The 17006-nt window shown below is 35.2% G+C and overlaps 2 protein-coding genes and 1 pseudogene across 2 annotated transcripts in view; 1 reads left to right on the top strand and 2 right to left on the bottom strand.

Moving 5' to 3' along the window:
* The window catches only part of LOC128177358 (lysosomal-trafficking regulator-like), a 50575-nt gene extending 37885 nt beyond the window's left edge, over positions 1 to 12690 (top strand). The window contains exons 31-54 of the mRNA XM_052844047.1: positions 109 to 254; positions 379 to 447; positions 560 to 694; positions 950 to 1117; positions 1322 to 1398; positions 1500 to 1688; positions 1778 to 1923; positions 2235 to 2340; positions 2429 to 2490; positions 2621 to 2679; positions 2789 to 2941; positions 3265 to 3509; positions 3644 to 3710; positions 3833 to 3986; positions 4459 to 4599; positions 5165 to 5382; positions 6324 to 6512; positions 6871 to 7063; positions 7803 to 7942; positions 8233 to 8331; positions 8541 to 8683; positions 8977 to 9231; positions 9478 to 9552; positions 11932 to 12690. Of these exons, the coding sequence (XP_052700007.1) occupies positions 109 to 254; positions 379 to 447; positions 560 to 694; positions 950 to 1117; positions 1322 to 1398; positions 1500 to 1688; positions 1778 to 1923; positions 2235 to 2340; positions 2429 to 2490; positions 2621 to 2679; positions 2789 to 2941; positions 3265 to 3509; positions 3644 to 3710; positions 3833 to 3986; positions 4459 to 4599; positions 5165 to 5382; positions 6324 to 6512; positions 6871 to 7063; positions 7803 to 7942; positions 8233 to 8331; positions 8541 to 8683; positions 8977 to 9231; positions 9478 to 9552; positions 11932 to 12052 (3350 nt within the window). The 3' untranslated portion in view covers positions 12053 to 12690. The remainder of the gene's footprint in view (positions 1 to 108; positions 255 to 378; positions 448 to 559; positions 695 to 949; positions 1118 to 1321; positions 1399 to 1499; positions 1689 to 1777; positions 1924 to 2234; positions 2341 to 2428; positions 2491 to 2620; positions 2680 to 2788; positions 2942 to 3264; positions 3510 to 3643; positions 3711 to 3832; positions 3987 to 4458; positions 4600 to 5164; positions 5383 to 6323; positions 6513 to 6870; positions 7064 to 7802; positions 7943 to 8232; positions 8332 to 8540; positions 8684 to 8976; positions 9232 to 9477; positions 9553 to 11931) is intronic.
* LOC128177353 (uncharacterized) lies at positions 9559 to 11925 on the bottom strand. Its single transcript, XM_052844041.1, has one exon. It carries the CDS (start codon positions 11261 to 11263, stop codon positions 9722 to 9724), a length of 1542 nt encoding a protein of 513 aa, XP_052700001.1. The 5' UTR covers positions 11264 to 11925; the 3' UTR covers positions 9559 to 9721.
* Positions 12691 to 13373: 683 nt separating the features above from the next.
* Positions 13374 to 15718, bottom strand: LOC128177356 (tripartite motif-containing protein 2-like; annotated as a pseudogene).
* Positions 15719 to 17006: the final 1288 nt, after the last annotated feature.

Here is a 17006-nt window from a genome sequence, read left to right as displayed (position 1 = left end):
TTTGTGTTTATTTAAATCATGATATAAAACACATGCATTTACAAAACTCACAGTTACTTATTTCTAATTACATGTATGCCTAACCATAATTTGTTTATATATTGACAGAGAAAAAAGAAGTTGTAAAACCAATTGAACGGAAAACCATTAGTTCCATTTTTGAGAAATCCGAGCCAGTGTCCATAGATACTATTTACATGAGGCGCTTGTTTGATTTCCTGTACCGAGGATTTGAGCACACTCTTTATAACCAGGTATTTTCACAGATCTGTAATCTGTACTTTCATATACCAGTAACAGGGAAATAAAGACATCTTTCCAACTGTTGAATGAGTATTTTAGTATTGTTACCTAAATGTAAATTTTAATGTATCACAGGACAGAATGGTGCAGAGAACACAGAAAAATCAAGTCATGTGGAGTCTGAGGGATACAACAAGGGTTCTGGTACGTGCTTTAAGATTAGGGCATGAAATTACAGTCCTGTTTTACCTTTATATCCTTAATCAAAGGTGGACCCTTTAGGCTAAAATTATTTCTGTTTTTCTTGGGTTTTCAGTTGGCTCGCTTGTTGGTGTACATGATTTCCACCAGACAAGTTCTGGAGGATAGGACCTACATTTTGTCATACATTGCAAATGAACTGAAGGGGCAGGAAATCCTCAAAATTCTCATCAACACTTCCCCAGAATATGTAAGTACAGTTTGTGTCAAAAAACTAAAACACCCCATTACAAAACTAAAAGATAACTAATAATTAGTCTCTGCTAATACATTTAAATGTGCAATTTTATTTAGATGTAAATGATCATCATTTACAAAGAAAAGTAGGAGATCTTTGTGTTATGATCAACTTTAATATAATGTTCAAAGATCTCTTACTTTGATCATTGTTTTACATTGTACTAGCCACTACTGTATATATATGTACATGACTTTTGTTGTCCAGGCCCATGAGCTGGCTTATTACATGTGGGATCTGTTGGAGAGGTGGGGGGACTGTCTGAACAGTCAGCACCGTGCAGACGGCGCCAAGATTATGCAGACTCTCAAGAACTGTAACATCCCTGTGGTGTCCCCCGGGAAAAGCAGGGATTGTCAGACTCACCTGACTGAGGTAAGACTACCCTTGGAATCTTATTGAATGTTTCATGCATAAAATGGGGGAGGGAAGGCCCAAAATTTAGAAGGCTTTTAATCAGAATTTCTGGTTCAAAGATGTTTATTGCCGCTCTGATATAGGTGTTTTAATAACTTGAAAATTTCTTGATCAAATTACTGATTTGTTAAAACCAATTTGCTAATGATTTTTCTTGAACAGGAGAAGCAAATTATTGAATTCAGACTACAGAAAGGGAGACAACTGTGGAAGAAAAAGAGTGGTGCAGATGTTGAAAAGTAGGTGGTTTTGAATATTTTAAAGAGTGTGAAATCGTACATTCAGAGAGTTGTTAAGTGATTGACTGATTGACTTGAGATTGTTTTTGTTTTATTTTTAGGGCCTTACATCGACAAGATAAAATGTATTCGAGTTTGTCATCTCTTGCCATGGAGATGACCCAGAGAGTCACACAATTACAGGGTCAAGAGAGAAGCAAGTTTGTGGAGCATATCAAGAAGACAATGACAGAGAAAATTCAAATTAAAAAATCATGGCAGCAGGTTGTTCAGAATCTCACTCATGAGAGGTAAAACTTTGTTTAAGATTAGCATCTTTACTTTTAATTGTCTGTGTTCAATAGTATTTCAGTATTTTAAAGTATACTTCATATTTCAGGGGTGTCTGGCATGATGCCAAGTCTTATCCAATGTCATGGCAACTGGATCCAACTGAGGGTCCAGGAAGGGTGAGAAAGAGGCTGATGAGGTGTCACCTTGGAATAGAAAAGAGATTCCTAACCCCTGAGAATCAGGCTAAATTAGGTAAGCACACAAAATTGATTTTTTGAAATATTCTATATTGAAGATTTAGTTACTGTGTACAGGGTTATTTTTTCCCATGTAATTTTCGCCTTTCTACACTTGCAAAGAGTTTCACCCAATTTTGAATTTGCCCAGACACTGTTGTGTTTAATTTAACAAAAATAATATGAGACATTGACATCCACCCAGTCTTAAATTTGGCTTCTGGCAAAAGGGCGAAAATAGAATGAGGGCAAATATTTCCAGTATTATATGCTTGTATTCAATAAAAGAAGTGCATATTAATATAAATTTGGATGTTACTTTTATAGAAAGTGAAATGGTGGATCCACCCTTGATCTACCTGTTTGAGGATGATCATCAGACTTCAGACTCTGCAGCTCTGGTTTACCAGCTCTACAGGAACGAGAAAATTCAGTGAGTACAAGTAACTCTAGGATAGAACTTCTATTAGAAGTTAGGATCATGTTGACATGTACTGTAAATTTACCATTGATTATTACAGACATACATGTAAATGTACTGCTGTGTCCCCATTTAACGAGAGCATGGGAGAGTTGTTAGTCGGTAAGTACTCACTGCAGAGTAACTAACCTTTTGTTAAACTGTATAGCTGAAATGAATAGGTTTGATTTACTTTCAAACTATTTTTGTAGTACCATTGAATTTTAAAAAATATTATCTTTCTTGTTTTTAGGAGAAAACAGCATATTCTTTGTAGCAGATGAAGCTATCACCGATGCCAACTATACACAGGTAATAAACAAATTATGCAATATGTATTTTACATATACCCTTATCATAAGCTAAGTCCTCTTGTACTGGGATTATCAGCTAGAATATTAAAATAAAGATGTGTTGGCAGGTCCTCCTGGGAAACAAGGACCAGTTATCCATGACTTGGCCCTATGAGGATATCCGAGAAATCCACAAGCGCTGGTTCCAGCTGAGGGATATAGGGATAGAGATCTTTCTGACCAATGGTAAAACCTGTCTGCTGGCGTGCCAGAATAATAGGGTAGGTTACTGTTCGGAGGGTTCTTATTTTTGAGATATTAAAAGAGAAGACGTACATAATGACTGGTAAATAGTCTATCCATACAAATATTTATGGCAATCTTTATAGCTAGGAAAACTCTGTTTTCAATTTTAATTATTGCTTGGTAATAATAATAAACTGCTGAAAACTGACGGAATGACATGACTGAAAAGTATAAATTTCTCATACCATAAGCAGGCCTTGGGGCCATATATGAGCTAACTTTTGATCTCAATCTCACTTTAACAGTACGAATATATAGTAGAAAAATGCTATTGATTTGACCCTGGTCTGTATAACAGGAGAGAGATGGTCTGTATCAGCACCTTCACACCCTGGAACTGCCCAACTACCTCGCTCTGGAGGAGCTCGCCTCAGTACAACAGTCATGGATAGATGGGAGGATGACCAACTTTGACTACCTCACTTACCTGAACAAAATTGCCGGCCGATCATTCAACGACCTGATGCAGTACCCTATCTTTCCATTCATTTTAAAGGATTACTTCAGCGACAGATTAAACCTTTGTGACGAAAAGAGCTTTAGGTACAATTTTTATAAAATATATTGCACTCGAAAGCTCAAGGCAAGAATATTAGGTCTGTCATCTTTTTTCATCTGATTTTGATTGACAATTCTATTACAAATTTTGTTCTTCATTATTGAAAATTATTTTTCAGGAACTTAAGTAAGCCCATGTCCGTACAATGTAAAGAAAAAGAGCAGAAGTACATTGAGAACTACAATGTAAGTAGAGTTCATAGAAGTCTTGGCTTCCTTATGGCATGAATGAGAACTGAATTTGATTTAAGCAACGCAAAGGTGTTTTGAGGATCTTTTAATGAAAATTCATTAAACTGAAACTCCAGATACTGAAGCAGGAGAGAGATCGAGGGGGAATTGACAACTCGTTGCTAAGGGTGGAGCCCTATCACTATGGCAGCCATTACTCCAATAGTGGGTCCGTCCTTCATTTCCTGGTCCGATTACCTCCATTCACCAAAATGTTTCTCAGTTACCAAGGTAAAGTTGATCTAGTATTACATCATTTTAAGTACTTGTGTTAAAATATTCTGTTTCTTTTATTTAAAAACACATTACATGTTGTATGTCAGATGAGTTTTGTACAATAAATCAATGTTCTGTTAACTTTGTTTTAAGTTTGTTTTAAGTTATTGTACAAAGTTTCCTTGATTTTTTTTAAACATTCTATGCACATTGCTTCATACATAAATGAATATGCAAATTTGAATAAATTTGAAAAAATAAGTTTCTCCATACTATTTACACTTGTTCAGATAAATGAGGAAGTGAAGTTAATAATGATTATGTCCGTAAAAGCATGTATAATTGATTAAACAAAAATAGAACTGGTATGGATTAATTTTAATTAATATGCAGTTTTTAAATATCGTTACTTGCCAAATCATATTTCATAAATAGATATTTAAAAAAAAGTTATTATTATTAATCAAATATTTGTTTATTCTTATAGACAAGAACTTTGATCTGCCTGACAGAACCTTTCACAGTGTGCAGACATCTTGGCGACTTGCTAGCTTTGAATCTGCAACAGATGTCAAAGAATTGATCCCAGAATTCTTCTTCCTACCAGAGTTCCTGAAAAACAATGAGGGTAAAAGAGTTTTCTAAGTCTACAGCAGTTCACTTGTATTTCTTTTCAAAAAGCTTTTATTTATGTGATTTCATGAATGGTATTTTTTTTATCCTTGAAATTGAAAAATATATCATTCAGTATTTGTTTAAGACTTGATCACCGTTGTAGAACCATTTTAACAAGTGCTTGGACTTTTGGTAGGATATAACTGTCTTTTCCTTGTGTCAACAATTTAATAATGACACTGGTTTTAAGCGAAATATACACCGATTGTGTGGTCTTAGCTCAAAAGAAAGGCAAATCTTGTTGATTTCAAAGAGCCACGGCTGAGGGGCCAACAATGAAATAGACAGGCCTACATCACATTGCCATTTGGCACAATTCCCAAAGTCTAAGCTCTTGATTAAATGGTTCTAATATAGATGCTCGAAATTCTCATAACTGAGTGAAAATCATCAGGGACCAATGTTACAATTTTATTTCATTGCATGTATACATAAAGGAATATCTCCTTCGGAAAATATGAATATGTTAAGCCACCTTAAATTCAACTAGTTTTTCAAACTGAGACAAAACTCTGTAGGTTTTGACTTTGGGAAGCGACAGAATGGGGAGGTTGTCAGCGATGTGACCCTGCCCCCCTGGTCCAACAACGACCCCCGGCTGTTTGTGATGATTCTCCGACAGGCCCTGGAATCTGCCTATGTCACCAAGAACCTCCATCGCTGGATCGATCTGGTGTTTGGATTCAAGCAGCAGGGAGAGGAGGCAGTCAAGGCCATCAACGTGTTCCACCCCTCAGTAAGTGTCTGTTGCTTTCTTGATAAAACTTTGAGATAACTGCATTCTTCTTTCAAGTTTCCACAAGATCAATTTATTAATTATTGTTCTGTTTAAAATGACTAGATGATCTTTGCTATTTTAGAAATGTGGGAAATTATTCAAATCTAATCAAATTTTAACTGAAACATAAAGGTTTTTTTTCTTCTAAATAATAGTTTTTGTTTAGAAAGAATAATTGTCCCCCGCCGCAACGCGGAACGGGGACATAGAAATGCCGGGCGTCCGTCCGTCCGTGTGTCCATCCGTCACACTTTTTTGTAAGCGCTCTCATGCCTACAAATTTTGACGGATTTTCATTAAATTTATACCAAATGTTTATACCACTATTACCTTGGTCAAGTTCGAAAATCAGCATTGGTCAATACTTTTTGTTGGAGTTATGGGACTTTGACCACAATAATGACTCCGTTTTATCCAAAAATTGACCTTGTAAGCGCTCTCATGCCTACAAATTTTGACGGATTTTCATTAAATTTATACCAAATGTTTATACCACTAATACTTTGGTCAAGTTCGAAAATCAGCATTGGTCGATACTTTTTGTTGGAGTAATGGGACTTTGACCACAATAATGACTCCGTTTTATCCCAAAATTGACCTTGTAAGCGATCTCATGCCTACAAATTTTGACGGATTTACATGAAATTTATACCAAATGTTTATACCACTAATACCTTGGTCAAGTTCCTAAATCAGCCTTGGTTGATACTAGTATACTGCTTGACCGGCGGGGGACCCAGGAATTCTATTCTTGTTATGAATTATTTTGGAAGTGGATTTATTTGGGAACTTATTGACAATCAAGAATCTTCAAAATAACATACACAAGCAAATGTATATGATGCTCTCGAACATTTACGTGTAGATACATTTAGTGTACATGATTTGTCTTTTATCAGACCTACTTTGGAATGGACATAGATAGTGTCAAAGATCCACTGCGCCGCCATGCTCTGAAGACGATGGTCAAAACCTATGGTCAGACCCCCAAACAGCTGTTCAGAAATGCCCACCCTCAGAGGAGCTCCCTGCAGGACACGCCCACTATCTTATCCCAGCTGTTCACGGGGTCGACGCCCACAGCTGAGGTACCAGTTAAACAGAAGCCCCAGCTCCCCTATGTTGTGAGTCCCTCTCCACTACATAGATGTGATTCCTCAAACTTGCACAGCCGTCACTATTGCCTATTATTAAGGAAGCTTTTGATTATATCATATTTGTTAAAACCATGGGAATCATCAACGATAAAACTCATCGGATCTGAATTATTGTTTCCATGTTGTTGTAATTAAAAGCTAAAAACCACACACGTCATGTCCTTCATCCTTGTGATTCCAAAGCTTTTTATGTTCCTTTGTTCGTCCAAAATGCATGAATTTAATATTAGACTTTTAAAAGAAATCATTTATTTATTTATCTCTACACATGTTTTGTTGCCTTTGATAGCCGAGTCCTTTGACCAGTGTGAATGGCCTGAAGTGGGGTGTGTATGTCGGGTCCCGAGATTTACAACCTCCCGAGGTGGTCTGGCAATGTCGCTATGATGCAGTGGTGGCCAACTTAACTGCCTTCCCAACTGGTGAAGTCTTTGGAGTGGGAGAAAAATGTTGCTGCCTTACTATGCTCAGTAAACAAAAAGGTTTGTTGGAACCACAATCACCCACTGAATTTCAAAAAATGCCACAGTTGTCATTTTTTGCCACCAAATATGGTACATGTATGAATGCACTAGATTTATAATTTGGTAAATGCTTAAAAATCCTGTTTTCTATCAAATTACAAAATGTTTTCTCTTAAGGAGTTTGGCTCCTGAAATAATAGTAATGTCAATCATCCGAAAACCACTCTAGATATAATATTGTTAATTGGAAAACCAATTTGAATATAAAGAGGGGGACCTTAAATGTTCATTTATTTTATTTGTGACCCATGTCACATGCCATTTTTTGGAAATATGGGGCCTCAAACAGAAATGATAATTTTCCTGAAATTTTAAAATTTGACATAGAAATTGATAATTTGAAGAAATCAAACAAATATTTATAGTTTGAACAATTATTTAGTTATGATTTTAATACAGTATGAAGTTGAACACATGCAGTGACTATAAAAGTAGAATCTAAGTCAACGTTTCAAAATTCTTGCTTTACTGGTGGCTTCAAAGGCCAACCGTCCGCCAAAAAATATATTCAACAATTTTATTCAATATAGTTTATTTGGCATTGTATTAAAATATAAATATACTACCAGAATTAATATGTGATGCAGAAATTTCAGACTAGAGGTGACCCAAAATGGCTACCCAAAACCTAAGGAGCGAACCTCTTTAATAATGAAACTGCCTATAATTATGTGTTAATTTTTCCTTTCTTTTGCAGTTTCAACAGTGTACAACTCTACAGATGTTATCTGGGCAGCCATATTAGATTGGAAGGGAGCAGACGGTATTTTGAGAATTCATCAAGTGAAGAAAGAGACCCCAGCCATCAATCTTCTGTCTCACACACCATTTGAAAAAGTGAGAAATAACATCTTGAAATAAATTTATTGTCGTAAAATGTTTATTTTGCATAGCTATAGCTTTTAACACTTAGTCAAGTAAAGTTGTTCGAGTTTTTGTACATGGTTAAAGAAGACAATAAACCAAGAAACTGCCCATGATGGAAATGTTGACATATTTATGCTGGATTTGATTAGCAGAGACATTCTCCTTTACTCAGTCCTATTTATTATTAACTTTACAATGTATTCACATAAATTCACAATGTAAATCATAATTGAGGCTTATTTAAGATAACTTGTTTGTAGGTGACCTGCTGTGCCTCAGTTCCAGATTGTCGTCTGCTGTTTGTGGCGGGAACCAGTGGAACCATCACCATATACAACACTGTCTTCAACCAGGCCAAGGTAACCATACAGAGGTCATCAAAAATACAGTTACTTTATACCTATATATACATGTAGAATAATGGAAGATGTGAAACAAGGAACAATGCAAGATTTGAAAGCATGTAGAAACCTTGTCTCCAAGTAAAACAAACAGCCTGGAAACATATTTTGTGTATATTTTTTTAATAGGAAACTAGATCCTACACGTGTTTGGATGTTTTTTGTAGGAGAGCTGTTTGCAGATTAAAGGCAGTCGGCAGGTGCTTCACGGACACACAGGGAAGATCAATGCCCTGGTGGTGTGTAAGGCCTACAGTGTGGTGGTCAGTGGAAGTGAGGACTCTACCTGTATCATCTGGGACCTCAACAGGTGAGAGGGGCAAATTAAGGATTATCCGAAACAATATCCCTTTCAGCAATAAGTTGGTAAATGAGTATCAATTTCATATAAGATAAACATTTACCAGTATTTAATCAGTGATATATTTTAAGTGAGAGTTTTTTTTCTTTATTTTGTTGAAGTGGGTTAACACTAACAGTTTTAGGTTTTTTGTTGTTGTTTTTTTTTGGGGGGGGGATTATTTTTGTATCTATAAAATGTTGCATAAATTATGTTGAAATTAGACCTGTTTTTCTAAATACATTGTTGGTCTGTATTTATAGATTGTGCTATGTGAGGTCCATAACCTGCCATGCTACACCTGTTAAAGTAGTGGCGGTAAGCAGTACCCTGGGAGACATAGCGTCAGTCAGTCAGAAAGGGCCCGGAAGTGAGCTGATGCTCCACTCCATCAACACCACACTCATCGCTAGGAGTGTCATGCTGGAGAGCAGTATCAACTGTCTGTCCTTCTCCAACGCCCCGGAGGGTCAGTCTGTCAACATTCTGGCTGGAGGAATGGATAATGGAGTTGTTAGGTTAGCTATCAAGTTCTTTTGAAATGCCAATTTACATTTTCATTAATCACTATTTTCATGGAAAATATTCAACCTCCTCCTCTCCAAAAGATAAACATATAAAGTGTTTCATTCATTTCCAAATCAAATAGCTATAAGGTTTTTATGGACGTAACACCACTTAATTTTAACTTGGAATTACCAAGGATGTTTTATTATTGATTTGTCTGGTACTAATTAATACTTCTGTTGGTTTATTTTCAACAGACTATGGAGTGGTATGGACCTCACAGTCCTGAGAGATCTGCAAGCTGAGAATCTCCTGCACAAACCTGTCATCAGGTAAATACATGTAATAATTCATTGAGCCTTTCTTCTCAAGATTCAGCAATAGTCACACATCATTCGAAAGGTTATTCACACAATTTTATTCACAAAGACAAAAAAATATCACTTGAGGAGACAACAATTTTTCACAATGACTTTTGACAAAAGTAAATGTTGAGGTGAGTCAAGTAGTATCCACTTGGTATCTATAAGCATAAATAATTCCATTTTTACCACCAATCCACAATGTGTTCATATACAGAGACATTGACCACAGTTCTTCGTCTGTTTTGATCAGATAAGTCAGAAAACTTCCCTCCTTATTCAGAAGATGAACAGACCTATTGTTACAGTCGCTTATCAATATATGACCTGAAGAATCACAACAAATCCCCCTTGGATCAAAGTCTGCTTGGTTGGGACCATTGCCTTGATAATGGAATTTGAGTTTGCCAGTGGAGGAAATAACAACTAGTTTTCCATTGTTCATCCCAGTCCTATCAATAACACAAATATCACTGTTTGTATTTTCTGCCATTCTGGTTGGGTAGAGGAACAATGGCGTCTTATCATCATCGGCATTTTGGAAAACCTTTTTAGTCTTTCCACTCTCTGATAGAACTAGGACGACACTTTTCTTTGGTTGACTACTGGTGTAGATGTCTTCACTGAACGCTGTTGTATCAATAGCAGAGACAAGGAATCTGCCATCTCTAGTGGCACAGATACCAACTGGGAACAATGGGGACAAATCGGCCAGTTTTACAACTTTATTTGCGGTAACTTCACTCTCTTTGATTTTTGGGGGAGTTACTTTCATCACACAGTGGCCAGCATGCCATGTGTAAATACTGACGCCAGATTTTATAGTGATGAAGTCGTCTGGAATATGATCTGATCGGGTCTCTCCAAACATGCAAGCGCTCTCTGTGGATCCCTTGTTAATGTCGATCAAGACATTTTCCGAAGACCTGAATTCCCTGTACCACGCATGAGTCTCGGAAATGGGAGAAATGTACTTGATCATCTTTGTTCCTTTCTTTGCTTCAAATATTTTGGCAACTGTCACTTTGTTGTAAGTTTGATATACTTCACCTAGCACTGACTGAAGGACGTTCTCTTTAACATCTCCCGCTCTGAAATCAATGAGGTGCAAAGTCGTGTCCTTTTTATTCAATTTTTCTGGATATGGTATGGATTGCACTTGCTTCTTTATCTGAAGTAGTTTGGACAAGCTGACAGACTTGCTTTCTTCTTCAACACTCTTCAAATTTAATTCAAACTGTAAAACAAAAGTTTCTATTTCTTTCTGTTTTTGGTCGAGTTTGTCTTCGTTTTGAAATTTTAGTAACTTACACTGCCGTATCAAATCGTCTGATATTTTCTGCAAACTCTTCACAACTGTTTCAGTGTGTGACGTAATTCTATCCATTTTTTCCAAATAAATTTTCTCATAGTCATTTTTCAACGTCTTGACTTTCTCGACTTCCGCCTGCAGTAGTGGAACTCTCTTGTGTCTGACATGGTGACACAGTTCTGCGAGCTCCGATTTGACACGCTCTTGTATCGTATTCCTCCTTCCCCAGTCATGAGACGTGTGGTTCTGCTGGCCACAGATCAGACAAATAGATTCCTCACAGTCCACACAGAACATATCCTGCAGGTCCCCATGGTCTTTACACGTCCTTAGTGGAACCTGAGCGCGAGCTACCGCTTCATTAGACATCAGGCTCTCTCCGTATAGAACCCAAGTCTCTATTTTTGCCCATTGGTGTGGAATTGTGAGAGAGTTCAATAGATTTCCTGTTAAATCATCGTGTTTTTGTGTGTGCTTTGGAAACACTTCCAAAAGCGAGATTTACTGGAAACAAGGAAGCATATTTGTGTACAGGAAATCCAATCAAACAGATTGGTTTCCTCTTAGGGGTCACAAACAAAATACCAACATACAAATAAAGTTTCATGTACAGAGGCTGAGCTATAGGACTTCAGACTTGCAGGGTATTACACTGTTATATTGAAACTTTATATTGCCATTGACGTTTTACTTTAAAAAATAGTTGATAGTGTAAATATGTTGGGTGCATATGAATTTATGATATTCCAATTTAAAAATAAATCTTATGATAATTCTCATAGATATGAAAATTAGTAAATTCAAAGTTGAATTTTTGCATTAAATGGTATGTTTGAACTTTTGAGAAGATTATAACTGATATTGTTTCACTCTGAGGTTATGATTTTTAATAAGATGGCGTTTTTTAGAACTTCTAGCAGGGAATTGAGCCAATTTCTTGTTAAAGACATTTGTTTTAATTAATTTGTTTATTTCTTGCTATAGTGAAAAAAACTTTTCTCGTATTTATATTTTGACTTTTGTTCAATTTTTCTCAGTTTGACGTTTACCAACGACTCGTACCGACTATATATGACGTCATCTGACGGAACAATCACCGTGTGGGAGTCGCCTCCCTTTGGTCGCATCAGACCCAACAATCTTCTACTTCACGTGTAACTGAGATTTTGTTCTCTGGACATAAAGTAACTGAGACTTTGATCTCTGGACATAGTGATTTTATTTGACACAAACCCTTATTGTCACTCTTAATTTTCAAGAGAGTTAAAATGTCCAGAAAGTCCTGTTATTGGCAGCTGACATTCCATTTATGAACATTTGAATAGAATGTAGATGTGTAGGATATATTTTTGATATTTTTCGAAAAATCAACAAACATTGTGATCTAATCACATGTTTATTCATATGTACATAAGCATGTTTTATAAGACTGTAAATATGTGATTCTATCTGTAAGAGCGTTAATGAATTCAGCTTATTATTTTTAGAAGTGAAGGCATCCACAATCTAGATGACCACGATTTTTTAATGTACATTCCCTAATCTATATTTGTGCCATATGTATTGTATAATTTGTTTATTGTTATTGTATATCTATTATAAGATTTATTAAAGTCGAAGTTCATATGTTTGTATTTCAAATCATTTTATGCAATCTTTCCATGTTTTAACGTTGGTCTGCTCAATTGTATAAACTTTTTTATTTGCTTAATATCAAGATGTGTTTTTTCAATGTTATTGTTTTTATCCTCTAGTATTGACAATTTGAAAATAAAAGGAAAATATGCTCACTTTAACTTTATTCGATTTATTCAGTCATATTGCTGTTTATCAAATGGACACAGGTGAAACAATTGTTGAAAGATTATACATTTCCACCAGTATAAATCATAGGCATATATGCAAAATACATTTATGTATGATTGACAGTAGGTATAATTTGATTTTACATAAAAATGGTTTTAGAGGATTGATAAAAGTGCCCAAAAATTACAAAAATAGAAAATGTCAAAATAAGGTATGAAGAAGTTTTATAAAATAAATGGTTTTTGTTTAGTAAAAATGCATAATCCTATACTTGAAATATGTGTCAACACGATCTAGAAGAAAAATAAACACACTACACTTGTACACGTATTTGCAAATTATATGTAAGGCACCACATGAATGAAGAGTTTCTAGTACCAATTGTCGCAGTACTCGAAAAATAAACTCGAGACTTGCACAATGGGAAACTGGACGTTAAACCTTTCACATATGAGAGATACACTACGGCAAAACTTGATTATTTAAGCTACACTTTCCCAGCATCGATCACTAAATACAACTTTATTTACAGCTGTTACTGAACACATACATTAATGAAAAGTGGTTGACAGAGTATGGTATTTATAGTTGAAAAAATTGTATATCAAAATACCAGCTTTTGGGGCATTGACAATTATAATCTTAACAAAGATAAAGTATTAATATACAGGATATGAAAATAATATTCTTGTTGAAGACAAATTCAAAGAACAGCATTAGTGTACAGGCACAAATAGCGTAGAATGCTATAAAAAGGTATCTTTTAGATATTTTATGTTGAATATGTCATTAGGGATCTTGAAAATTAAAATTATGAGACAAAGCGAATCCTTTGTAAAAGAATATATCTAGGGAGTCGAACGAATCTTTTGTAAAAGAATATATCTAGGGAGTCGAACGAATCCTTTGTAAAAGAATATGTCTAAGGAGTCACTACTTGATTCGTTTATGAAGCTAACATTAAGTGACACTATAAGTAACCATGTCCAATCTACTCCAAGTGCCATTTCTTGGTTCAAATTTCTTAATTACAGCAGAAAACTTAGTAGCATTTCACAGTCTTTCTGATAACCGTGTCCACCACTGTTTAGTTTCAAACAATTGTATCCTGCATGTTTTAAAAGCGGTAACATCACATGTTGTTTGATGTTTAGATTACGGTTGGTGTTTTCCTTAGGGTCTCGAAGATGTAATTTATTTTTCATACGGAAAGGAACAACTGTTTCACAAAAAAACGTTGACCAACAGTTTTTGTTGATTTCGTTGTTGGCTTGATCCACGAAATTTAATAATCATTAAGGTGTAATTTCTAAAAACATAATATACACGTATTTACGTTTTTTCTTGAAACTGTAATAATCACCAAAACCCCACAGAAACGTAATTGCATTTTGCAATTATTTGGTTAAGATAATATCCCTTTGACACAATCTAATAGGATATGTTTCCTTTCCTAGTTGAAGAGTCATTTAATTGGTATTGATAGACGTAAACAAATCCGTTTTCCCCACCAATCCACAACGTGGTCGAAAACAAAGATATTGACCACAGTTCTTCGTCCGTTTTGATCAGATAAGTCAGGAAACAACCCTCCTCATTCAGAAGATGGACACACCTATTGTAACAGTCGCCTAGCAATATATGACCGGCGGAATCGCAGCATATCCCCCTTGGATCAAAGTCTGCCTTGTTTGGACCAGTACCTCTGTACTGAAATTTGAGCTGACCAGAGGATGAAAGAACAACAAGGTGTCCATTATTCGTCCCTGACAAATCAATGACACAAATGTCACCGTTAGTATTTTCTGCAATTCTGTAAGGATAAAGAAACAATGGTGTCTTGTTGTCATTTTGATACTGAAACTTCTTTTTAATCTTTCCCTTTTCTGATAAAAGTATGACGACACTATTCTGTGGTTGATCTTTAATAAAACCATCGCGCTTGAACGCTGGGGTATCTATGGCAGAAACAAGGAAACGGTTATCTGAAGGAGCGCAGATTCCAACTGGAAACAATGGAGAAATATCTACAAGTTTTGTCATTTTAATATCAGCCGTTTCAACGTCCTTGAGTTTGGAAGGAGATATTTTCATCACACAGTGACCAGCATGCCATGTATAGATATTGAGGCCATTTTTTAAGGTGATGATATCCTCAGGAATGGGAGCCGATTGGTACTCTCCAAATGAACAGGTCATTTCTTTTTAGCCTTTTGTGATGTCAATCAAAACATTTTCTGAAGACTTGAATTCCCTACACCAGGCACGAGTTTGGGAGATCGGAGAAATATACTTAAATCTTTTTATTCCTATTTTTGCATCCAATAGTTTGGAGACTGTTACTGACCTGTAAGTTTGATCAACTTTTCCTAGTATTGACTGAAGAAGGTTCTCTTTTATTTCACCGGCTGTGAAATTGATATGTTGTAAAGTGGTCTCCTCTTTGTTCAGATTTTTCTGATGAGGAATTGAGATCATTTTCTTTTTTATCTGAAGAAGTTCAGACAAGTTGGAAGTCTTGATTTCCTCTTCAAAGCCTTTCAAACTACATTCAAATTGAAAAACAATAGTTTCTATTTCCTTTTGTTTTTCCTCGAGGTTCTCTTCGTTTAGAGATTTTAATAATTCACAATGTCGTATTAAATCTTTTGATAGTTTATGTAAACTCATCACAGCTGCTTCTGTGTGGGATGAAATCTTATCTATTTCTTCTGCAAATTCTTTTTCGTTGTCTGATTTTAGTCTCTTGATTTTCTGGATTTGTGTTTGAAGCGAAGGAATTTCTTTTTGTCGGACAAGATGACATTGGTCTGCGAGCTCTGACTTGAGACGATCATGTATTTTATTCTTCCTGTTCCAGTCATGGGATCTGTGATTCTGTTGTACACAAGTGAGACATATATTCTCCTCACAATCCACACAGAACATGTCTAGTAAATCGCCATGTTTGGGACATGTCTCTACTACAGTCTGAGCACAGTGAATCGTTGCTAGCAAGTTTCCTTCAGGACTATATATATATATATATATATATATATATATATATATATATATATATATATATATATATATATATATCGCAGATTTGTTAGATTTTTCAAACCATACGTTTAAAATAATTAAATAGATAATATTTGAATAGTTAATTTCCTGTAATTATAAATCAAAATAAAAGCACACATATGTTGCACTCATTGTACAAGTGTTGCATTGGTACGGATAATTAACAGCTATTTCAAAAAAGCAAATTTATCTTTAAAAAGATTGTAGCTGGCTTGGCCATCCAAATGAATCAAGTCTTTAATACTGGTGAAGAATTTTATTCACTGTTGGTTCTTCAACGTAAGAACTGTAAACAATACAACATTTATTAGTAATTACATAACAACCATACATTAATTTCATTCACTAATCAATGTAAGTAAATAATCAAAATCATTTCTGGTAGCAAAGAAAATATTATGTAGATATTTATGTAAACAAAACTGGCACTTTACCTTACTTTACTGTACAAAGGGGGATAACTCTTAGTTACTAATGACACAAAATTCTAAAGGTGCAACAAATAATTCCACCAGAAGCAATTTAGGTAGTAAATGAAAACTATTTGATCAAAATACAGTATTGAAATATTGATACAAAATACTAAGGGGCCAATCATTATCAAAGTAACGTTTCACTACGCATGGGTCAAAATGGCGCCATGTATAAATCCACACTAGCAATACTTGTACGTAAATCCTCTAAATACAGAGTAATTGTTATGTCTACATTAAATATATGTATATAAACAAGATCAAGGACAGTAACTTTAAAGTAGGCATAAATACATATGCATATAATTGTAAAATACCTTGTTCTCCTGACCAAGTCACTAAACGTTACAATTCGTTTATCGTTCTCGTCAAACCATGTGCACAGAGAAGCTGGGCGGAAGTTACATGATACACTAAGTTTTAATGGACCCAAAAATAGAAAAATTGCCATCCGGAATTAGTTACATAAAATCATATACACATGCAATAGACAAATTGTAAAAAGAGATTATTTAAACACTGGAAGCTTCGAAGAAATTGCAACATTTATAAAGATAGTCATTTGAACCTTTACCTTTTCCTTTGAAGATCCCAGGATTCAGTTATTATTTCAATTCATATTTTATTAGGGGATGAAAATGCATGATGCCGCATATAGTCCGTTAAAAGGCTTTAAAAAATACATAGATGAATAGAACACACTTTAAGAATTCAAAGCCAGTTTATATATATACTCGTATTATTTTTTGAAAATATGTGGTCTGTTTTTG

The sequence above is a fragment of the Crassostrea angulata genome, chromosome 3, assembly GCF_025612915.1.
Source record: "Crassostrea angulata isolate pt1a10 chromosome 3, ASM2561291v2, whole genome shotgun sequence".
Taxonomy (NCBI): domain Eukaryota; kingdom Metazoa; phylum Mollusca; class Bivalvia; order Ostreida; family Ostreidae; genus Magallana; species Magallana angulata.
The sequence above is the reverse complement of the archived record's forward strand: the minus strand, read 5'-3'. Positions and strand labels throughout refer to the sequence as shown.

What these genes read in the sequence shown, in the direction of transcription:
- LOC128177353 (XM_052844041.1), bottom strand. Translation starts at nt 11,263, where the DNA reads ATGTCTAATGAAGCGGTAGCTCGCGCTCAGGTTCCACTAAGGACGTGT.